Source organism: Thalassophryne amazonica, chromosome 8, assembly GCF_902500255.1.
Source record: "Thalassophryne amazonica chromosome 8, fThaAma1.1, whole genome shotgun sequence".
In the NCBI taxonomy this organism is placed as follows: domain Eukaryota; kingdom Metazoa; phylum Chordata; class Actinopteri; order Batrachoidiformes; family Batrachoididae; genus Thalassophryne; species Thalassophryne amazonica.
In genome coordinates this window covers 22240592-22263066 of record NC_047110.1, presented here as the reverse complement: position 1 = coordinate 22263066, position 22475 = coordinate 22240592, and the positions used below count along the sequence as shown (strand labels likewise).

At 43.1% G+C, this 22475-nt stretch overlaps 1 protein-coding gene across 1 annotated transcript; it reads right to left on the bottom strand.

Moving 5' to 3' along the window:
- Positions 1 to 11362: 11362 nt before the first annotated feature.
- Positions 11363 to 22126, bottom strand: rerglb (RERG/RAS-like b). The gene is made up of 5 exons (XM_034175858.1): positions 21850 to 22126; positions 16748 to 16804; positions 15615 to 15688; positions 12876 to 13024; positions 11363 to 12164 (listed from the first exon to the last, which is right to left on the bottom strand). Exons 1-5 carry the CDS (start codon positions 21899 to 21901, stop codon positions 11879 to 11881), a joined length of 618 nt encoding a protein of 205 aa, XP_034031749.1. The 5' UTR covers positions 21902 to 22126; the 3' UTR covers positions 11363 to 11878.
- Between the last annotated feature and the right edge of the window lie 349 nt (positions 22127 to 22475).

Genomic DNA, 22475 nt, shown 5'->3' with positions numbered 1-22475 from the left:
GTTTCTCCTCATTGGATGAAAAGTGGGGCGATACAAAGCCTGGTATATTTAATGTTGGGTTTTTTTTGTGTGTGTCGCCCTATTTTAAGATTTGTTTCACCCTGATTTTATTGCCACAGTTTCCAGGGCAGTAAAATTTATAGGAAAAGTGTATGATTTATCAGCCGTATTTTTTCTTGTATCTCATGAGGGCTGGTTTATGATTATAGGACAGATTTTTGTTGTAATATGTGATCAGGCTGCATCCGATTCACTTGGCTGAGGCTTGAAATTACTCCTCTGGCTTGTACTGCCGAGAGGGCCAGATTCCCCACATTTAGGAGGACCTTGGAGCATATTGCTGAGTATTTTTCTAATATTTCACTAAGGAAAGACGAATTAGTTGAAAAATGACAACATTTATTTGCTGTTATCATAATGTAAAGTATATTTTAGTTTTTCAGCCCACTAAAATAGGTTGAATATTGTTATTTGAGAGTATATATACTCCATTAATTTAATTTAATAAATTTAATAAAATATATATTTTCTAAATATTTTTATTTTGGGAGAATTTCAGCTAGATAACAGTGGATTTATCCCTCATGATTGTGCTCATCACTACTTTATGACTGTTTTGTTTTTTGTTTGTTTGTTTGTTTTTAGCAAAATTGGATTTTCAGAATTAGTAGTCCCCTACATAACTTCAACAACTATTTTCTTAAATGAGAGCATAAGGACTAAAGAGGATCCAGTAGGAGTCTGTGGAAGCCTCACAGTCTCCTGTCACTCTGTGAGTCTGGAGCGTGGATGTGTTCACCAGCTGTTACATTAAGAGGAGCTGATCGATGGCCTCTGTGACTGGCTCCAGGAGCGTCCAGTCCCCTGGGTCAGATGGCTGTCCTCTACAAATTCATTCATTGTCACAAGATAGACCAGAAAACATGATGGTCTCAAGTGAGTCATCAATGGCATTAAAGACAGTCGCACTATAAGACAAATCTACCAAATGCAGTTCAGTTCTCATTTATTAACCACTGGCATTTATTTATTATGTGATGTTGACATGTATTGTTCACTGTGTGTACAGTTCTTAGCTGCTTTCAGTGGTAAGTCCATGAGGAGTCGCACAAGGAAACTCAAACAGACACTGATTTCACAGGGACTTTGCCATTAACACAGCACTTGATCACACTACCAGTGACAGGTCTGAAGGGCGGAATAGGCTGGATGCAAATGCAGGACTCTGACAACAAGCTCTGTAAGACACAGCAGTTTACTGAAACAGTAAACGAGGTTCGGTACATGGAAAAGCAGTCCAACAAGAGTAATCAATCAATCAATCAATCAATTTTTTTATATAGCGCCAAATCACAACAAACAGTTGCCCCAAGGCGCTTTATATTGTAAGGCAAGGCCATACAATAATTATGTAAAACCCCAACGGTCAAAACGACCCCCTGTGAGCAAGCACTTGGCTACAGTGGGAAGGAAAAACTCCCTTTTAACAGGAAGAAACCTCCAGCAGAACCAGGCTCAGGGAGGGGCAGTCTTCTGCTGGGACTGGTTGGGGCTGAGGGAGAGAACCAGGAAAAAGACATGCTGTGGAGGGGAGCAGAGATCGATCACTAATGATTAAATGCAGAGTGGTGCATACAGAGCAAAAAGAGAAAGAAACAGTGCATCATGGGAACCCCCCAGCAGTCTACATCTATAGCAGCATAACTAAGGGATGGTTCAGGGTCACCTGATCCAGCCCTAACTATAAGCTTTAGCAAAAAGGAAAGTTTTAAACCTAATCTTAAAAGTAGAGAGGGTGTCTGTCTCCCTGATCTGAATTGGGAGCTGGTTCCACAGGAGAGGAGCCTGAAAGCTGAAGGCTCTGCCTCCCATTCTACTCTTACAAACCCTAGGAACTACAAGTAAGCCTGCAGTCTGAGAGCGAAGCGCTCTATTGGGGTGATATGGTACTACGATGTCCCTAAGATAAGATGGGACCTGATTATTCAAAACCTTATAAGTAAGAAGAAGAATTTTAAATTCTATTCTAGAATTAACAGGAAGCCAATGAAGAGAGGCCAATATGGGTGAGATATGCTCTCTCCTTCTAGTCCCCGTCAGTACTCTAGCTGCAGCATTTTGAATTAACTGAAGGCTTTTTAGGGAACTTTTAGGACAACCTGATAATAATGAATTACAATAGTCCAGCCTAGAGGAAATAAATGCATGAATTAGTTTTTCAGCATCACTCTGAGACAAGACCTTTCTGATTTTAGAGATATTGCGTAAATGCAAAAAGGCAGTCCTACATATTTGTTTAATATGCGCTTTGAATGACATATCCTGATCAAAAATGACTCCAAGATTTCTCACAGTATTACTAGAGGTCAGGGTAATGCCATCCAGAGTAAGGATCTGGTTAGACACCATGTTTCTAAGATTTGTGGGGCCAAGTACAATAACTTCAGTTTTATCTGAGTTTAAAAGCAGGAAATTAGAGGTCATCCATGTCTTTATGTCTGTAAGACAATCCTGCAGTTTAGCTAATTGGTGTGTGTCCTCTGGCTTCATGGATAGATAAAGCTGGGTATCATCTGCGTAACAATGAAAATTTAAGCAATACCGTCTAATAATACTGCCTAAGGGAAGCATGTATAAAGTGAATAAAATTGGTCCTAGCACAGAACCTTGTGGAACTCCATAATTAACTTTAGTCTGTGAAGAAGATTCCCCATTTACATGAACAAATTGTAATCTATTAGACAAATATGATTCAAACCACCGCAGCGCAGTGCCTTTAATACCTATGGCATGCTCTAATCTCTGTAATAACATTTTATGGTCAACAGTATCAAAAGCAGCACTGAGGTCTAACAGAACAAGCACAGAGATGAGTCCACTGTCCGAGGCCATAAGAAGATCATTTGTAACCTTCACTAATGCTGTTTCTGTACTATGATGAATTCTAAAACCTGACTGAAACTCTTCAAATAGACCATTCCTCTGCAGATGATCAGTTAGCTGTTTTACAACTACCCTTTCAAGAATTTTTGAGAGAAAAGGAAGGTTGGAGATTGGCCTATAATTAGCTAAGATAGCTGGGTCAAGTGATGGCTTTTTAAGTAATGGTTTAATTACTGCCACCTTAAAAGCCTGTGGTACATAGCCAACTAACAAAGATAGATTGATCATATTTAAGATCGAAGCATTAAATAATGGTAGGGCTTCCTTGAGCAGCCTGGTAGGAATGGGGTCTAATAAACATGTTGATGGTTTGGATGAAGTAACTAATGAGAATAACTCAGACAGAACAATCGGAGAGAAAGAGTCTAACCAAATACCGGCATCACTGAAAGCAGCCAAAGATAACGATACGTCTTTGGGATGGTTATGAGTAATTTTATCTCTAATAGTTAAAATTTTGTTAGCAAAGAAAGTCATGAAGTCATTACTAGTTAAAGTTAATGGAATACTCAGCTCAATAGAGCTCTGACTCTTTGTCAGCCTGGCTACAGTGCTGAAAAGAAACCTGGGGTTGTTCTTATTTTCTTCAATTAGTGATGAGTAGAAAGATGTCCTAGCTTTACGGAGGGCTTTTTTATAGAGCAACAGACTCTTTTTCCAGGCTAAGTGAAGATCTTCTAAATTAGTGAGACGCCATTTCCTCTCCAACTTACGGGTTATCTGCTTTAAGCTACGAGTTTGTGAGTTATACCACGGAGTCAGACACTTCTGATTTAAAGCTCTCTTTTTCAGAGGAGCTACAGCATCCAAAGTTGTCTTCAATGAGGATGTAAAACTATTGACGAGATACTCTATCTCCCTTACAGAGTTTAGGGAGATAGATGTTTCTATTTAATACAAACAGAAACATCAGGCAGTAGGCGTGGTCGAGGATACAGGCAGGTAGTCGTAACACACGTGAAGCAGGCAGGACAAGAATACAATACAGAGCTGGAAAGTAGGCACAAGGCGCAACAATCTGGTGAAGAAATGAGGCAAACAAAGGAGCTTATGTACACCCAGGTGGTGAGGTACAGATTGAGAGCAGGTGTGTGTGGAACGCCCCAGAAAGAAGGATTGGCCAGGGAGAAGGACACACCCACCACCAGAAAACACAGACAGACAACAGAGAAAGCAATAGACAGATCCAGACAGGAAAAACCCTCCAGCAAGAGACAAAACAATATAAGCAAACCAAAACCAGGAAAGCAGCAAACAGGACCCAAAGCCTGACAGTACCCCCCCTCAAGGGCTGACCCCAGATGGCCCAGGAGCTGCAGGATGAGCCGCATGAAAGGCACGAATAAGACCGGGGTCTAACACAAAATGGAAGGGAACCCAGGACCGCTCCTCGGGACCGTAACCCTCCCAGTCCACCAAATACTGGAGACCGCGACCCCGGCGGCGCGAAGCAAGCAACCGGCGAACCGTAAAAACCGGACCCCCGTCCACCCACCGGGCGGGAGGAGGGGAAACGGCCGGAGGGCACAGCGGACTGGACCGATAAGGCTTAACCTGGCTAACATGAAATGTGGGGTGGATGCGCATGGAAGCAGGTAACCGAAGACGAACCGAAACAGGATTGATGACTGAATTTACGAGGAACTCCACGGAGTGGGAGGTGACGCGTCGACAACCACACCTTCTGACCAACAGTATAGGCCGGAGCGTCCGTCCACCTGCAATCGACCGCCGCTTTATAAAGAGCCGAAGAACGGACAAGCGCCCGCCGAGCCCGCTCCCAGGTCCGTTGGCACCGAACGATCAAACTGAGGGCAGACGGAACCGGAGATTGCAGATCAGCGGGGGTAAACAAAGAAGGCTGATGACCGAAAACCACATGAAAAGGCAAATACCCAGAAGAAGCTGACAGTAAACTGTTATGTGCTAATTCAATCCATAACAATTGTAAGGACCAGGTGGTTGGATGTTGTGAGCACAAAATACGCAAACCTTTCTCCAATTCCTGATTACACCGTTCTGACTGACCGTTATCCTGCGGATGGTACCCGGAAGTGAGACTGGAGGTGGCCCCTAGGCGACGGCAGAATTCCCTCCAAAATCCCGAGATGAACTGTGGACCTCGGTTGGAGACTATGTCCTGTGGAAACCCATGGAGACGAAAAACATGTTGGAGCATTAGTTCTGCTAACTCCTTGGTAGAAGGCAATTTCGGCAAAGGCACAAAATGACACATTTTGGAAAACCTATCAACAACAGTGAGAATTACTGTGTGTCCCCTTGAAGGGGGTAGTCCAGTAACAAAGTCCAGGGAGATATGAGTCCAGGGCTGTCTAGGAATTGACAGAGGCAGTAATGACCCAGAAGGAGGACAAGTGGAGGACTTGTGCATGGCACAAGCCTGACAAGCATTAACAAATTCAGTAACATCCCTACTCATACAAGGCCACCAGAACCGCTGTTGGAGAATAAACATAGTCTTTTTAATACCTGGATGGCAGGAAAAGCGACTGCTATGGCCCCACTCGATAACTGCCCCCCTAAGAGGAACCGGAACAAACAATCGATCGGCAGGACATTCGGTAGGTATGGTTTCATTCTCAAGTGAGGCCTTTATACGTGATTCAATGTCCCAAGTGATCGCAGAAACAAAGCATGTGGATGGCAAAATATTACAGGGATCTGTTGGAGCATTGGGATCATCAAACTGTCTGGACAAGGTGTCTGGTTTACCATTCTTTGACCTGGGCCGGTAAGTGATCACGAAGTTGAATCGGCTGAAAAATATTGCCCAGGGAGCCTGGCGAGCATTTAGTCACTTTGCGGAATGTAAATAAGCCAAATTTTTATGATCAGTATAGACTAAGAATGGTATCTGTGCCCCCTCAAGCCAGTGTCGCCACTCCTCCAAGGTCACCTTGACGGCAAGCAGCTCCCGATCGCTGATGCAATAATTACATTCTGCGGCAGACAACTTACGGGAAAGAAAGGCACACGGATGTAATCGTTTGTCTGTGGGACACATCTGAGACAGAATTGCTCCCAGGCCTACATCGGATGCATCAACCTCAACCACGAACTGCCATGTGGGAAGGAGTAGCACTAGGGCGGTACCGTTGCTTTAGGATCTTAAAGGCCTCGTCACATTCCGGTATCCACTTGAACACACATAGCGATGACGTTACATTATGAAGTGGCGCAGCGACCGAACTGAAATTTCGGATGAACTTGCAATAGAAATTTGCAAATCCCAAAAACCTCTGATCTTCTTTACGGCAACTGGGCACCGCCTAATCACGTACTGCAGCCACCTTTTCAGGATCCATCTGAATCTTGCCCTCCGAAATAACAAAACCCAGAAAGGATACAGTAGGCTTATGGAATTCACATTTCTCCGCTTTGACATACAATCCATTCCTTAAAAGGGTTTGTAACACGGTCCGTACATGCCGGGTGTGTGTTTCTAGGTCAGGGGAGAAAATCAGTATATCATCCAGATATACGAACACGAACTTATTCAAGAACTCCCGTAGTACATCGTTAACTAGGTTCTGGAAGACAGCCGGCACGTTAGTAAGCCCAAATGGCATCACCAAATACTCGTAGTGACCGGAGGGGGAGTTAAACACCGTCTTCCATTCGTCCCCCTCTCTAATCCTGACCAAATGATAAGCATTACGAAGATCTAATTTGGTGAATACTTTAGCCCCCTCCAGTGATTCAAAAGCGGACGACAAGGTAAGGGATAACGGTTCTTCACAGTTATGTTGTTTAACCCTCGATAATCTATGCAAGGCCGAAGCGTCTTATCCTTTTTCTCCACAAAGAAAAATCCTGCCCCTGCAGGGGACAATGAGGGCCATCTTAATCCTGCGTCCAACGATTCCTGTATGTATGCCTGCATGGCGGTACGTTCAGGGGTGGACAGCGAGTATAATTTCCCTCGGGGAGGACTGGCCCCAGGCAACAAGTCAATGGCGCAATCATACATACGATGAGGTGGGAGTGATTTAGCGTTAGATTTACTAAACACTGTTGCAAGGTCATGATAACAAGGCGGGACCCCCGGCCAGGTCCGTCTGAACGAGCGTAGGCATTAGCTTATGGCTGATTAAACATTTTCCGGGGCACGAAGGCCCCCATCCAGTTATCGTACCCTTAGCCCAATCGAAATTGGGACTGTGCCATTGCACCCAGGGATGCCCCAGAATGATGGAGTGAGTCATTTTATCCAGCACTAAAAAACTGATTGTTTCCACATGGTTCTCACTGATAATTAGTCGGACGGACTGAGTGCGATGAGTGATTCTCCCAAGCTCATGTCCATCCACCGCCCTGACTGCCAGAGGTCGTGAGATGCAAAACAATTTAAGGTGCAAGGACTTGGCGAGGGAGAGTAATATTAAATTGGCATCAGACCCAGAATCTACGAGGGCATGCACCATTTCTGAATTGTGATCAGATTGCAATTGAGCAGGAATATAATTCTGCGAATTAGAAGAAAAAATAGAGCTGTGACTCACCCGTACTAAGGCCTGAGGTCTTGCAGAAGCACCCCTGACTGGACAACAAGCATTCAAATGACCTGGTTTACCGCAATAGAAACACAGTTCCTCGTCACGTCTCCGCTGTCATTCCTCCTGCGACAGATGCATGCAGCCATGCTGCGTCGGCTTCTTAGTCCCAGGCCGTTTGACGTTGGAGTGAAGAGCCGTGGTGGGATTCGGGTGCGAGGCGAAGGCGCGCCGGGGCAGACGAGGCGGCTCGCGGCGAGATCGTTCTGCCAAACGTTGGTCGATCCGGATTGCCAGTGCGATCAACTCGTCCAACTCCTCGGGTAATTCGACGGCGATCAGCTTATCACGAATCTCGGCGGACAGTCCCTGGAAGAACACATCCTGAAGTGCAGCTGGATTCCACTCGCTCTTGGTGGCCAAGATGCGGAAGTCCACACCGTAATCCGCCACTCGGTGAGTGCCCTGCTTGAGCCTCAGTAGGGAGCGCGCCGCCTCACATCCCGGCGGTGTGTGTTGGAATATCTGCTCGAGCGCCGAGGTGAAAGCTTGAAGGAAGGAGCAAGATGGCGACTGACGGCTCCACTCCACAGTAGCCCACGCCGCAGCCCGGCCCAACAAATGGGAGATCAAGTATGCTATCTTCGTCCGATCGGACGGGAATATACAGGGCATCAGTTCAAAATGCAACTCACATTGTGTGATAAAGGGCATGACGTCACCAGTTTCCCCGGAGAATCGTTCAGGGCAGGAAAGATGAGTACAGATGGCTGCTTCCGGTGCAATGGTTGTCATGGCGGCGGGTGGAAGTGGCACCGGGGAGCAGGTGTTGCTTCCTGCTGGGTCCGGGCTGGCCTGAATAGGAAGTTTTGACAGGAGCTGTTCCAACTGGGAGCTCACGGACGTCATGAAAGCATCCTGTCGCTGAGCTAACTCACCAAGACCGGTGCTAAGAGCGGTGAGCTGATCCTCTTGCTGGGCAAGTTGCTTACTGTGGTGACGTACCGCAAGCTGGAAAGTCGTAGAGTCCGCTGCGTCCATTGTTGGCCAGATTGTTCTGACAGGTCTGAAGGGCGGAATAGACTGGACGCAAATGCAGGACTCTGACAACAAGCTCTGTAAGACACAGCAGTTTACTGAAACAGTAAACGAGGTTCGGTACACAGAAAGGCAGTCCAACAAGAGTAATACAAACAGAAACATCAGGCAGTAGGCGTGGTTGAGGATACAGGCAGGTAGTCGTAATACACGTGAAGCAGGCAGGACAAGAATACAATAAAGAGCTGGAGAGTAGGCACAAGGCGCAACAATCTGGTGAAGAAATGAGGTAAACAAAGGAGCTTATGTACACCCAGGTGATGAGGTACAGATTGAGAGCAGGTGTGTGTGGAACGCCCCAGAAAGAAGGAGTGGCCAGGGAGAAGGACACACCCACCACCAGAAAACACAGACAGACAACAGAGAAAGCGACAGACAGATCCAGACAGGAAAACCCCCCAGCAAGAGACAAAACAATATAAGCAAACCAAAACCAGGAAAGCAGCAAACAGGACCCAAAGCCTGACAACCAGACCTCCTCCTCACAGCAGTTGCCCCTTGCTGAATTACATTTAAAAAACTGAAATTTTAATAAACGTTTATAAAAAAAAATTACATTTATATTTATTAACTTTTCAGAAATGCACATGTATTAATATTATCATATTAATATTATCATATTAATAAAAACTTATTATAAGCCTGTGCTTGTCTGCTGTGTACCTGTATTATACTGTTATCATTTGGATTGATTCATTGTGTTATTGATCACCAGGTCACAAAATCAGTGTTTTTTTAACAAGTGCCCTGTTATTAAATGTAACAACTGTGACACCATCTAGTGGCTGTATGAGGCACCTTGTTTTGTAGGCCAAACAATTCAGTGTATATTTGTGCCTGTGCCAAAGCAGCTGTCTTTATGTGCAGTGAATTTCATTTTCCTGAAGGTGTCTGAGAAGCACGTCAACAGCAAAAATAAGAAATGTTATCACACAATGTTTCACTTTAATTTCCTCTGGAAGCAAATATTTTGACAGTATTTACATGTCAAACATGTTTATCCAGACAAAAGTGCACATATCGCATTTTTCCTAGTTATTACGGGATACGGTCTCTCTTTTCACAGCATCGTAGAAGATTTTGTGACATTTAGCATAAGTTTTATTAAGTTGAAATTACCTTTAAATGCCTTTGTTTGTATGAAAAGACATAACAAATGTAAAACGTTTGACATTTAAACACTAATATCAAATCAGGCAACGCTCTAACTTTCTAGAGATGGGAAATTACAGAAAATGTGCAGTTATATTGTCTGGATATGACAATATAAATAATAGCGCATAAGCTACAATTAACTATAATAGTCTGTGCTTTGACACAATGCTGTACTGAAAGTTTAAAATGCCCCACCTGGAACAATCAGAATATAGACACAATAGTAGTGACGTGTTGAACTAAATGTTAATTGTGGAGCATGAGGATCTTGATATGCATCAGGAGTTGGGTCACCCCTTTGAGGCTGGCCTGCTTGAGGTTTCTTCCTCAATATCTTCATAGGGAGTTTTTCCTTACCACTGTCGCCTGTGTGCTTGTTGTAGGGGTTGGTAAGGTTAAACCTTACTTGTTTGAAGTGCCTTGAGGCAGGTTTGTTGTGATTGGCGCTGTATAAACTAAAATAAATTTAAATTGAATTGAGTTGTGTTATGACTTTGGGCCCTATCTTGACAATCTGTGGCTCTAAAGTGTGTAGGGCAAGTACATTTGGGATGTGTCCACCTCCACAGTGCTATATATTTAATCTGAGTTCAAAAGGGTCTGATTTGCAAAGATCCCATATAATGAGTGCTAAAAAGTTCTGCGCAAGACTAATTTCAAAATTGATAGCAGGTGGTAACGTGACATAGACAGCAGCATGTAAACAGGGATTTTCCATGTGATAATGATTGTAGGTACAATTTTAATACAATTTCATGAGTTTCAAAGTTTTAGAACTTTCCCGAAAGAAACAAAGATGTATATTTCTGGCTTTGTGCACACACAGAGTTTTAGCACAGTCTCCCATTGCTAACCTTTAATGCCTGATTGTGTATGTTTTGGGTGCTAAATAAATAAATCAGATACACAATCTGGGGTGGTATGGTGGATTAGTAGTTAGCACTGATGCCTCATAGCAAGGTGGCCGTGGGTTCACTTCCTGCTCTTTCTGTGTGGAGTTTGCATGTTCTACTTGTGTATGTGTGGGTTCTCTCCAGTTGTTCCAGCTTCCTCCCACATCCAAAGACATGCAGGCTAGGTGGAGTGAAAACTTTAGAGTTGGCCGCAGGAGTACATGTGGGTGTGAACGTGTTTGTCTGTCTGTATGTGGCCCTGCGACAGACTGGCGTCCTGTCCAGGGTGTATCCTGCCTCATGCCTTAAGACTGCTGGGATAAGCTTCAGCTCCCCCACCCCACTCCCCATTCTGTGACCCTTAATTGGAGAAAGTGGGTATAGAAAATGGATGGATGGATGGATGGATGGATGGATGGATGGATGGATGGATGGATGGATGGATGGATGGATGGATGGATGGATGGATGGATGGATGGATGGATGGATGGATGGATGGATGGATGGATACACAATCGGGGTCTGAAGTTTGTGGTAAAAGTAGCACTGTAAAACACTGCAAGCAATCTGGAAAGTTTTAAACATGTTTAAAAAATAATTCATGACATTTGGATAAACTGTGATCCACAAAATGTGAATAGTTGGATTTAACTGGAGCAGATCGGTGATCCTCGTGTCTAAAAATAGAAGAAAGTGGACAAGCAAGTACAATATGCAGTAATTGGGACGTACCGTAGTCTGAGCAGAAGCCTCCTTTTGATCTTCCTTCACAATATGAAATTCATGAAAACATATCACGGAGATGCTAAGAGACATTTTACCTTTTTAGGAAAAGTGTGAGGAAATGGGAATCATGTATTCAGCAATAATCTGCCTTCGATTAAAAAACTAATAATCAGGCCTGATTGCTACAATTTTGTAATTAGGATGGAAACTGGGGCCAAAATGGGCAATAAGAGACCGACCTTAGTTGTGTTTTGATACAAAGGGTTTTTTGTGTTAAATCAGGTGGCCTAATGTGTATTATATCACACCATTAACTTGGCAACATGCCAACAAAACCTACATGCTTTGTCATTTTTGCATACAGTTGTCATGAACATTGGTCAAACTCTTATAACAGTCATCCATATTGCTAACAGTATGACTGCAGCAGTAACGAGGGTGTACACACTCAATTGTTTTCAGTTCCAACATATAAGCTCTTGACTGGTTCCCTTTCATATGGGTCCATGAACATGACCAGCTGTTTAGCAGTGAGCTTTTACAGATCTCTCACACTGACTTCCTCCTCTTGCCAAAAACATTGTTGATGAGTTTAGCCATAGACTTGGAGCCGCTGTAGCGACGTCTGTCAGCACGATACTTCAGGTGCTCCATCACCTGTCGGATGAGTTGTGTGAAGAGATTGGCGATGTCCTGGTAGCTCTCTGCTGCTGAGACTTCCTGGAAGTGACAGTGGTTCTCCTGTGCCAGGCAACGGCCCTCGTCTTCACGTACCTGCCGGGCGTGGCACAGGTCCTGTTTGTTACCCACTAGGCAGATGGGCACCTCTGACTCCCTACAACACAAACAAGACATTGTGACCTGAAAGGTTGTGTTTTTATGATAATGTGAAGAGAACATGGGGCTCAAATCAGCCCAGTCTCATGTTTTTTGTTTCTGTGCCCATGTCACGAAAAGTGCCCGATTTTTGTGACATGTAATCCTCCCCCTCTCCTAACGCTAACCATAACCATAACATTACCCTCCCCTAACCCTAACCATTACCCCCAGACCTCCCCGTCACTCCACATTTCAAGCCCCCGTCACGAAAAGCATCCCATTTTTGTGTCCCCATCAGGAACCCATAGATTAATGTACTTTTCGTAATGTCGCCAGGAACTGCGGTGAGACTGGATTGCTCAAACATGGTGTCCTACTAAGCTTTGAATTTATTTTAAACTCTTTAACGTTATTAAAAACAACTTCTTTCTTTCTGGATCGCATTCTTCAAAAGTATGTGCGCTATCTGACAACAGAGTCAACCACACTTACTCATGAACACAAATGTTACTGTCTCTTCCTTGTTCAGTGCTGCACCGAGAACTTTCCTCAAGTTTGTAGAGCTAGGAGCTCCTAGCTCCTAGCTCTACAAACTTGAGCTCTCTGGGGAGCTCTCTGAAAACATTCTCAGAAAGTTTGCTAGACCAACCCTGGAGTCAGCGCAGAAGGTTCTCCACGTAGTTTATCCACCTAGAAAATAAAATACCCCCAGTGTAGTCCTTCTCACCCTTTGCAGTTGTCCATGCGTGCCTCCCGTATCTGCCCCAGGATGTTCTTGGCGTTCATGAAGGAGGTACAGTCGCTAATGTTGTAGACCACCACAAAACCATCTGCCCATTGCACAGGCTCTTTGAGTATAGACTGGGTCTCCGAGCTCTGCCAAGGACAGCACATGCATTTATTTTAGTATCACAACCAGATAATCAACTTCTTTGCGTGTGCACAGAATGATTGTGTTTTTAGCTGCATCTGCAAAGGCAGAGCGAGTTGAGGGTGTAGGGCATGCGTGCATGTGTCTGTGTGATCAATGTGTATGTAAGAGCTTGACAAAGACTTCATGTATAAAATGTGTCAAACTTGTTACCCAGGGGCATTTCAGTTAGACCTCATACGTTTGGCATGTGGTAATGTGTTTTGATTGTAACTGTGGCCACCGGGGGGCTCAATTTCAACCTTGTGTTTACAATGTCTCAAATAAGACTTTGTGTATCAAGATCAAACTTAGCCCACAAGGTTACCTCACTTGAACAGTTTGATATCAACCTCATTTTGACTCTAATTGTTGCCACAAGGAGACCAAATTTCTAACATATTGCACATGCAGTATCTGGAATAAAACTGCATATCAACATGAAACTTGGTACACCAGATCACCTCTCCAAGAACTTGAATAACTTCAAAAGTGGTCCCAGAAATGCAGGTTATAATCCTTGTTAAAATTTCAGCCATTTGGTTCTTTGCATTGTGTTTTTGTGTGCATGAATTAAAATACAAAAGAGGTTAAACTAGCTCATTGGCACATTAAAAGCATTGGATGCACTGGAGATTAAACCAGCAACCTTAAATCAGACAAGAATTTGTGAAATTATATAAAATTTTTACTATAGTTTTTTGGGGTTCTTGTCCTTTCTGTCTTGAGGTAGGATCTCACTGGGCCACAACAGCTTGAAACCGACATCCATGAGGGATTTCACAAAATGTGGCATGATTTTTGTGGGGGTACATGAGTCACAGGGCATCCCTCGTGTGTTTTTAGGTTTGAACAATTACAAAAATTTGTGTGACAAAGGTAGTCGCACAATAGACAAATAGTCATACAAATGTTACAAACCCTTCTGACTATAGGGTCTGTGACTCAGAATGTGCACAACATGTGAGGCAAATTTATTAAGTACGTTCTCACATAAAAGGAATTTCATCTGGTGTCACTGGTGCATAAACAACAATAAAAAGAAAAGGAAAAGAGAGGAACAGCACTTCTGGAAGTGGTGGAGTGAGTCCAGGAGCCTCTGCTGCCAGCCTGGATGTGCACGCAGCCAAGCCTTGCACCTTTGTGAGGAACGCCAGTGCTTTGGCGTCATTATTTTATTTTATTTTTATTTTGTACCACATTGGAAACACGCTTACGGCTGATTGCCATGCACATCAGTGGGCTGGATATGTCTGGTACAGTGCTAGAGGGGCTATGCCATCCAATGGAAGTAAGTTTTATACATCGGCCAGGCCATGCATGCATGTGAGCAGGCTGGACAAGTTCGGTCCAGCATTGGAGGAGCTGCGTCATCCAATGGAAGTAAGTTTAATGTGTCATTGGGTTATCCTCAACAATTCAAAGAGAGGTGGCCATTCCACATTGAGGAGCACTTCCAGAGGATCCCGGAGCCAGTGTGCATCGAAGAGCACTTCAAGCAGATCCTAGAGCCTGGCCAGTGGAGGATTATGTACTTGTCATTCTCTGCAGGAGAGGACAGAAAATCCAGTGGGGATAATAATATTGATGAGATGCAGCTCCTGGACATCATTCTGCAAGTTGGTGATTGTTCTGTCCACACTTTTCTTACTGTTTATTTATTTATTTATTTATTTATTTATTTTACTAATTACAGTGTTCTGTCTCCAGTGAATGTACTCCATTTTGGAATAAGGCTGTAACATAACAAAATGTGGCAAAAAGTGAAGAGCTGTGATTACTTTCCAGATGCACTGTATAATCCCTCCAACACCCACCGGGACCAGGTCTGATGTAATGCCAAGAATGTGGACATAGCTCCGATTTGGTCATATAGGGTCCGGATCACACAATACTCCCAGTTTGGGTTTTTGCGACAGTTCCCGTAGCCCATTCTCTAGCTTTGTACGATGAACAAGATTTCACAGTGTTTTACATGTATTTTGGGCTACATAAAGCACCCTCTACCTGCAGCCCTCGAGGCACCTGGTCATATGCCTTCTCCACATCCATAAAACACCTATTGAGTCTGCCATCAAAATAGCAATGTGCCACTTTCAAGTGCACATGGATTGAATTCATTCATTTTAAGCACAAAATGCAGTGTTGATTAATTATGTAATTAAATACAAACTCTTTGCACCCTGTGTCTTGCTTTGTTTTCAGATCATGTGCTGCATAAACATCAAAGTGAAGCTGAACTTTCTCCAAATATATGAATGTGCTATGCAATTTAGCCTGCATGCTTTCGATCACCAAGATACCATCCTTGATGTTCAGTTTGCCATCTCCACTACAAAAATCAAATCAAGTCAATTCTGGTAGCATGCACTGGTGTCATACATCCCCACAACATGGAATCACTCTTCGTCATAGATGATAACCACACAGCTCAATAAATAAATAAATCAGAGCTCACATTCGTGCTGTGTTTAGGTGACTGCACATTTGCTTTTCAAGTACAAAGTTCACTTTATGTTAGCTGATCATATTTTGGGCAAAATTTGTGTGCTGTACCTGAGAGCAGGGGTCAAAAACCTCCAGGTTCAGTTGTCTGCCATCAATTGATAACCTTTTATGGTACAGCGAGTCTGCAACAAGGAGTCCAAACAATTAAGTATCGCGTAACAAAGTTGCAAATATATAAATAAATCATTGTTGATATAATTACACATGAAACTAAATTCTACCTCATGCCATGAATTTTTATGGGATTGCCCTTTTTAATCCATGGGATGAGCAGGGTGTTGGTACCACTTAAGGCACCCAAACAACACCTACAAGCCTACCTCAGCAGACCATGGCATTCACAAAAATGTATGATAGCCATCACATAATGGTAGCTATTGCCAGATAGGGGTCAATGAAGGATTACACAGGTGTCAAAATGAAAAAGTGCTCCACCACAACAGATCCAATACAGATCCACACTAGGATTTAGGATACGTCTTATGCCAGATGCAATTTTTGATGCAACTCCAGTTTCATTGAAAAAAGAGAATCATTGAACCAACTTAAAAAGCATTACAATTGGTAAAACCTGAATGAATTAAGCTGTTTGAACTTATATTTGTAAGTTAGATCAAGTCTAGATTAACTCTAACTTAAAAACTTAAGTTCAAACAACTTAATTCATCAAGGATTTGCCAACTGTAAAGCTTTTTTTCAGTGCGGTCTTTCTAAAAGGCATCTCTTCCAAGTACTAATTAAGCCCTACTTTGCTTAGCTTCTGATTGGATCAGTCATACATATAGCAAAATGGATGTGCCAATCATATTGAAAGGTGTACTGCATTATTTGTCTGGTCATTAAGACTCCAAAAAGGTATAGTTTAGGCTATCTATGATGAAATGTTACGGAGTTATGGGGTAAAAACAGCAAAAATGGTGACAATGCTCAATTTCAGTTTTAGGGGTTCAAACATTAAAATTGCTCCAATTTTGGTTGAAATAACTTATGGAAATTATTGGTTGAGTTAATAGGGTTCTAAAAAGGAAAGGTTTGCACCATCTGTCATGCTTAGTTATCAATGTTACGGGGTCTTATGTTATAGAATTCTATGTATGCTGATGTGACCCGACCACAAGATGACTGAATGCAAATATTAATTGTGTCAAAACTCTGCAGTTGGAGAATCTGTAAACACTTACTGGTATTTGAGGCATATTCACCAATGAAGCGCCTGGTCAGGAACCGGACAAGGACAGCTGGAGGAAACAGAAGACATGGAAAAAACAACTACATTAATCATCTTAATGCTATACTCTCATCTTTCACAGGTGGCAGTAGTGGGGAAGCTGTGGGTTTTACACCCTCGCAGGCAGAACACAGTCAGAACACACTGTCTCGGATTATAGCAGCGAAACCGTAGTCTCACACGAAAGCCCTGCCGCAGCTTTGCACAAAGGGATGCATGCATATTTGGCAAGCAAAGAAGTTGCATTTCTTCTGTTTTTTTTGCCTCCAGAGTGTATGCAATATTTAAAACAGCCCATCCAGGTCAGGGTGGGTTCCACAGACAATTTGTTACAATTACCTAAAGAGTGTTCGATGCCAGAGAGTGACGGACATCAAAGGATTTGGAGGGTCACACAGTCATTACTTATGCGCACAAAAACGAACATATAAAGGTAAAGTTGTACTGGCAAACCACTGTACAGAGGGTGTTAATCCATTTGTTCTATTTCCACCATCCACAGCTAAAAGGCAGCACAGAGAACAAACATATGGCGAGGACACTTGCTTGCCTCCAGTGGCGACATGGTCTCCGCAGTAACGGGTCTGCTTCACAGCCAGCCTCAGAGAATGGAGACGTCCCATTGTTTTATTAAGCATAGAGCCAGTCAGACTTATCCACCACAGTCTAAACGCTGTCAAGAAACAAGGCACCAGGTCCCATAACATCTCGCTGCCAAGGAGACATTTTTACAGCATTTCCAAAAATACAGTTGGGAATGTTTGCTTATGGCCACATATGCTGCTCTAAGTTGACTGTTGCGGCAGATTTGGGATTTACTCAGCCCAAAATACAGATCGTATTCACTGTACAAAGCATAAGTGGGAAAAAACTGCCCATTTGTTAGCCAAATGTACACTTAAATGTTTGATTTACTTAATTATAATGTAAATGCAACATGCAGGTTTTTTTGCCTAATTTGAAATTCAGCATATAGTTTGTTGCATTTTTTTTTATCTATAATTAAATCACCTCTGAATGTTTGAACATTAACTAGTCTTCTTATCGCATTAAATCCTTGGTGGTACAAACCAGTAAAGCAGTACAAACTACAGTGTCTTTGCTGGCATACGTTTGACAGCCTTTAGAGTGGCAACACTGGCACCCCAAAGTTTTGAGTAACAGGTGCCATATTTTTCCAACAAGAGAGTGGTTGCACTTTGATTGTACTGCACATCCAACCTAATCTCACGCCATGTCATGATGGCATCACAAAAAGTAAATGAATGAAAAAGCATCACATTTTTGTGACGTGAGCACGAATTCATTTCATGACATGAACACGAAATGCGGGGTGACATGGGAAGGGGGGGTCTGGTTATGGTTATGGTTATAGTATGGGAGTTATGGTTAGGGTTAGGAAGAGGGAGAAGGGTAGAAAAAATTTTTTAAAAGCGTACTGAAAATGTGAGTAATTTTGTGATGGGAGCCCGAAAATCGCGTGAGACTGGGCTGTGCACATCACACATCACACACACATACTTCAAAAAGTTTCAAAATGATGGGATATTTTGCATTTGGATGCAAGAATTGATCTGAAAACATAGATTTCATGCAGCTACACAAAAGAGAAATATGTGGAAAAACAAAGTCAAGAGAATTGGATGGAAAGCAACATCCAGCTCATATCTCTGACAGGCAAGTTCATGTTCAAGTGTATAACCAGTTTGTAGGCTCTAGCCATCAGGCTCTTATCAAAATAATGCGTTCATTTAGATAAACTAATTGCTTATAGAGAATTTAGATTAATTAATTATCAAGTCTATAATGTAAAAAAAAAAAAAAGAAATCCATCTCATACCAGGCCAGATTTTTTTTCATAGCACCAACAAATATGACACCAAATATCATTATTCTAGTTATCAGTCATTATTTCAGCCAGTCTGTGGAAAGGAGAGGGATAAAGAGTTTCTGTTTATTTTTTCTGTTGCTCTGCTACACACATTGTTCAAATACCTATTAATTAATTTTCTTATAGGAGTAACCATCTTTAATAAATATCATATAAATTTCTAAAATGTGGTTTTGTGTGTTTGTGTAAGTGGCAGACTTTTGTAAGGTGTCATGCTCGCCAGACATTAATCATTAATTAAACACAGTAAAGGACCTCTACAATGTGTAAATACTTTATTCATGTTATTCTACAGCCAGGTTAAATTCAGAGAAACTAGCAAATGCACTGTTTTTACCACCTCAAAAGATAAATTATATGAATCATTTTGAATGTGTTTTTGAGACCTTAAGTATCCCAATTGAACAATAAAACAGGTAAGACTCTGGAGTTGCCCATGCTGATAGAACAGGGAAACAATGTGTCAACAAATCGCTAGCTGTAGTAAGTCAAGTCAACCCTTACCAAAAAGTAGTACATGCAAGTATGTTTCAAGTATACTTCCAGTTTACTTTTTATATACTTATCAGTACTATTTTTTGGTAAGGGAAGTCAAGTCTGGAAACATGCTCTGGTGCTGCACTTTGCTGCATCCTCGGCAAAATGGGATGGTCCATCCCAACATCTCTAAAACAAACATCTATCAGCCATTGTCAGGTGAAACATGGGAACCCCTTTGGCCTTCTACAGCCACTGGGGTACTCAACACTCATGCACACAGAAACACTCCACACAGCCAAAATATCAAAGCTGATGGTTCCTCACAAAGCAAGTGATACTCTTCATCTTTGTCTTTTCAGAGGATCCTTGAGTATGGCTGGAATGACTCTGTGGCAAACGAACGGTTACTTAGGGAGACTGAGTACCAAAGACATCTCCTTAGGTCACTGGTTAGCAAGTCTCACACCCATAAGACAGGTAGCACCAGGCCCCTAAAAACTTGGGCCTTCATTCTCCAATAAAGATATTGGCATTGCTGATCTTTGTTGTTGCCATCCATCCATTTTCTTCCGCTTTATCCAGAGTCGGGTCGCGGGGGCAGTAGCTCAAGCAAAGCCACCCAGACCTCCCCATCCACACACACCTCCCCCAACTCCTCCGGGGGAACCCCAAAGCGTTCCCAAGCCAGCCGAGAGATGTAGTCCCTCCAGTGTGTCCTGGGTCTTCCCCGGGGCCTCCTCCCGGCCTCCTCCCAATGGGATGTGCTCGGAACACCTCTCCAGCGAGGCGTCCAGGGGGCATCCACTCTCTGTATATACATCCTTGGCGGATGTAAGAAAAAACTAAGAAATCACATGTACATAAATATTCACACCCTTTGCTCAATACTTGTTGATGCCTTTGGAAGCAATTACAGCCTCAAGTCATCTTGAATATGATGTCACAAGCTTGATGCACATATCTTTTGGAAGTTTTGCCCATTCCTCTTTGCAGCACCTCTCAAGCTCCATGGATGGGGAGTGTCAGTGCACAGCCATTTTCAGATCTCTCCAGAGATGTTCAATCTGATTCAGGTCTAGGCTCTGGTTGGACCACTCAAGGACATTCATAGAGTTGTCCTGAAGCCACTCCTTTGATATCTTGGCTGTGTGCTTAGGGTCATTATCCTGCTGAAAAATGAACCATCACCCCAGTCTGAGGTCAAGAGTGCTCTGGAGCAGGTTTTCATCCAGGATGTCTCTGTACATTGCTGCATTCATCTTTCCCTCAATCCTGACTAGTCTCCCAGTTCCTGTCACTGAAAAACATCTCCACGGCATGATGCTGTCACCACCATGCTTCACTGCAGGGATGGTGCCTAGTTTCCTCCAAACATGGTGCCTGGCATTCATGCAAAAGAGTTCAATCTTTGTCTCATCAGACCAGAGAATTTTGTTTCTCATGGTCTGAGAGTCCTTCAGTGCTTTTTGGCAAACATCAGGTGGGCTTCCATGTGCCTTTTACTAAGGAGTGGCTTTTGTCTGGCCATACAGGCCTGATTGGTGGATTGCTGAAGAGATGGTTGTCCATCTGGAAGGTGCTCCTCTGACAGAGTGACCATCTGGTTCTTGGTCACCTCCTTGAGTAAGGCTCTTCTCTCCTGCTCACTCAGTTTAGATGGGTGGCCAGCTCAAGGAAGCGTCCTGGTGGATCCAGACTTATTCCATTTAGGGGTGGTGGAGGCCACTGCGCTCATTAGGACCTTCAAAGCAGGAAAAATGTTTCTGTACCCATCCCCAGATTTGTGCCTCAAGACCATACTGTCTCAGAGGTCTACAGACAATTCCTTTGACTTCATGATTGGTTTGTGCTCTGACATGCACTGTCAACTGTGGAACCCTATATGTAGACAGGTGAGTGTCTTTCCAAATCATGTCCAATCAACTGAATTTACCCCAGGTGGGCACCAATTAAGCTGTAGAAACATGTCAAGGATGATCAATGAAACTGATGCAACTGAGCTAAATTTTGACCTTCGTGGCAAAGGCTGTGAATACGTATGTACATGTTTTTTCTTAGTTTTTTATTTTTAATAAATTAACAAAAATCTAAAAAAAAAAAAAACTTTTTTCACATTGTCATTATGGGGTACTGTGTAGAATTTTGAGGGGGAAAATGAATTTTACCCATTTTGGAGTACAACTGTAACAAAACAAAATGTGGAAAAAGTGAAGAGCTGTGAATACTTTCCAGATGCACTGTACCTATTCAGTGAAGAAAGTAATCTATCAGACCCAAGAACAAACACACCCTCAACCTTTCTGAAGTCCTCATGAAATGACTTCCAGATAAGGTCATGTTGTGTGTTTAGGATTTTTATTTTTTTTTTCAGATAAATGGTAATTAAAAGGTACATACAGATGCTGCAAGAGTTTTACATTGATAACTCACACACACTGATGTCAGTGCACTGTTATGTACACCCAGCTAGAACATGGGGATTAATGACTTTGCTCAAGAACACCTTCACTTTTCCTGCCTGAATGGGGAACCTATGTATGACCCTCTGTAACCTAAAAGTTGCAATTTCCTCAAAATATCCTGCAGTTTTCTCCACATCCACTTGTAACAATAACACCACCTACATCATAGACGACGTGAGCGAAGAATGAAGCTCTTTTGGAACCCCTCCTGCAGCTGCTCACCTGACTTCCCGGCCCCTTGGCTTCCCAGCAGAGCCAGTTTGATGTCGTTCATGACGACGTTCTGTCGGGTCCTGACTGAAATGATCCGTACAGTCCACAGCGCCTACAAAAACAGGACTGACCCTCCTCTCCTCCAGGGGCTGTGTCATTTTTTTAAACCCAAAGGGAGGGAGAGGAGAAGAGAACAAGCACAGCCCCCTCCACCTCTGTTTGTGTCTTTCAGGGGTTTTTTTTCTCCATCCATGTCTGTTTGGCAAGTTCTCCCTATTTCTCCCACGCACACCTCTTTTATCTCCACCTCTGTCTTTCAACCAGCACAACGCTGTCTCTCTTTTTCCTCTCATTCCATCTGTTTTCTCGCTTGCCTCCCTTTCTTGTGCCCACAGTGAGGTTACTCTGCGGTCACTGTCTGGGAAAGCTATGAAGAGATTATACTGCCATCTATGAACAGTTGTGTGGTGGTTGACCCTCAGCCAGAACATTGTTTTTGTTCAAGGGTGTTGTCCTTTAGTCCATCCATTCCGCTGTCATTCTTTCTGAACAGGGGAGCTGGAGCCTATCCCAGCAGTTATAACAGTCCACAGGCCAACATGGGTATGCCACTCATGTGCATGAAGTCACATGCA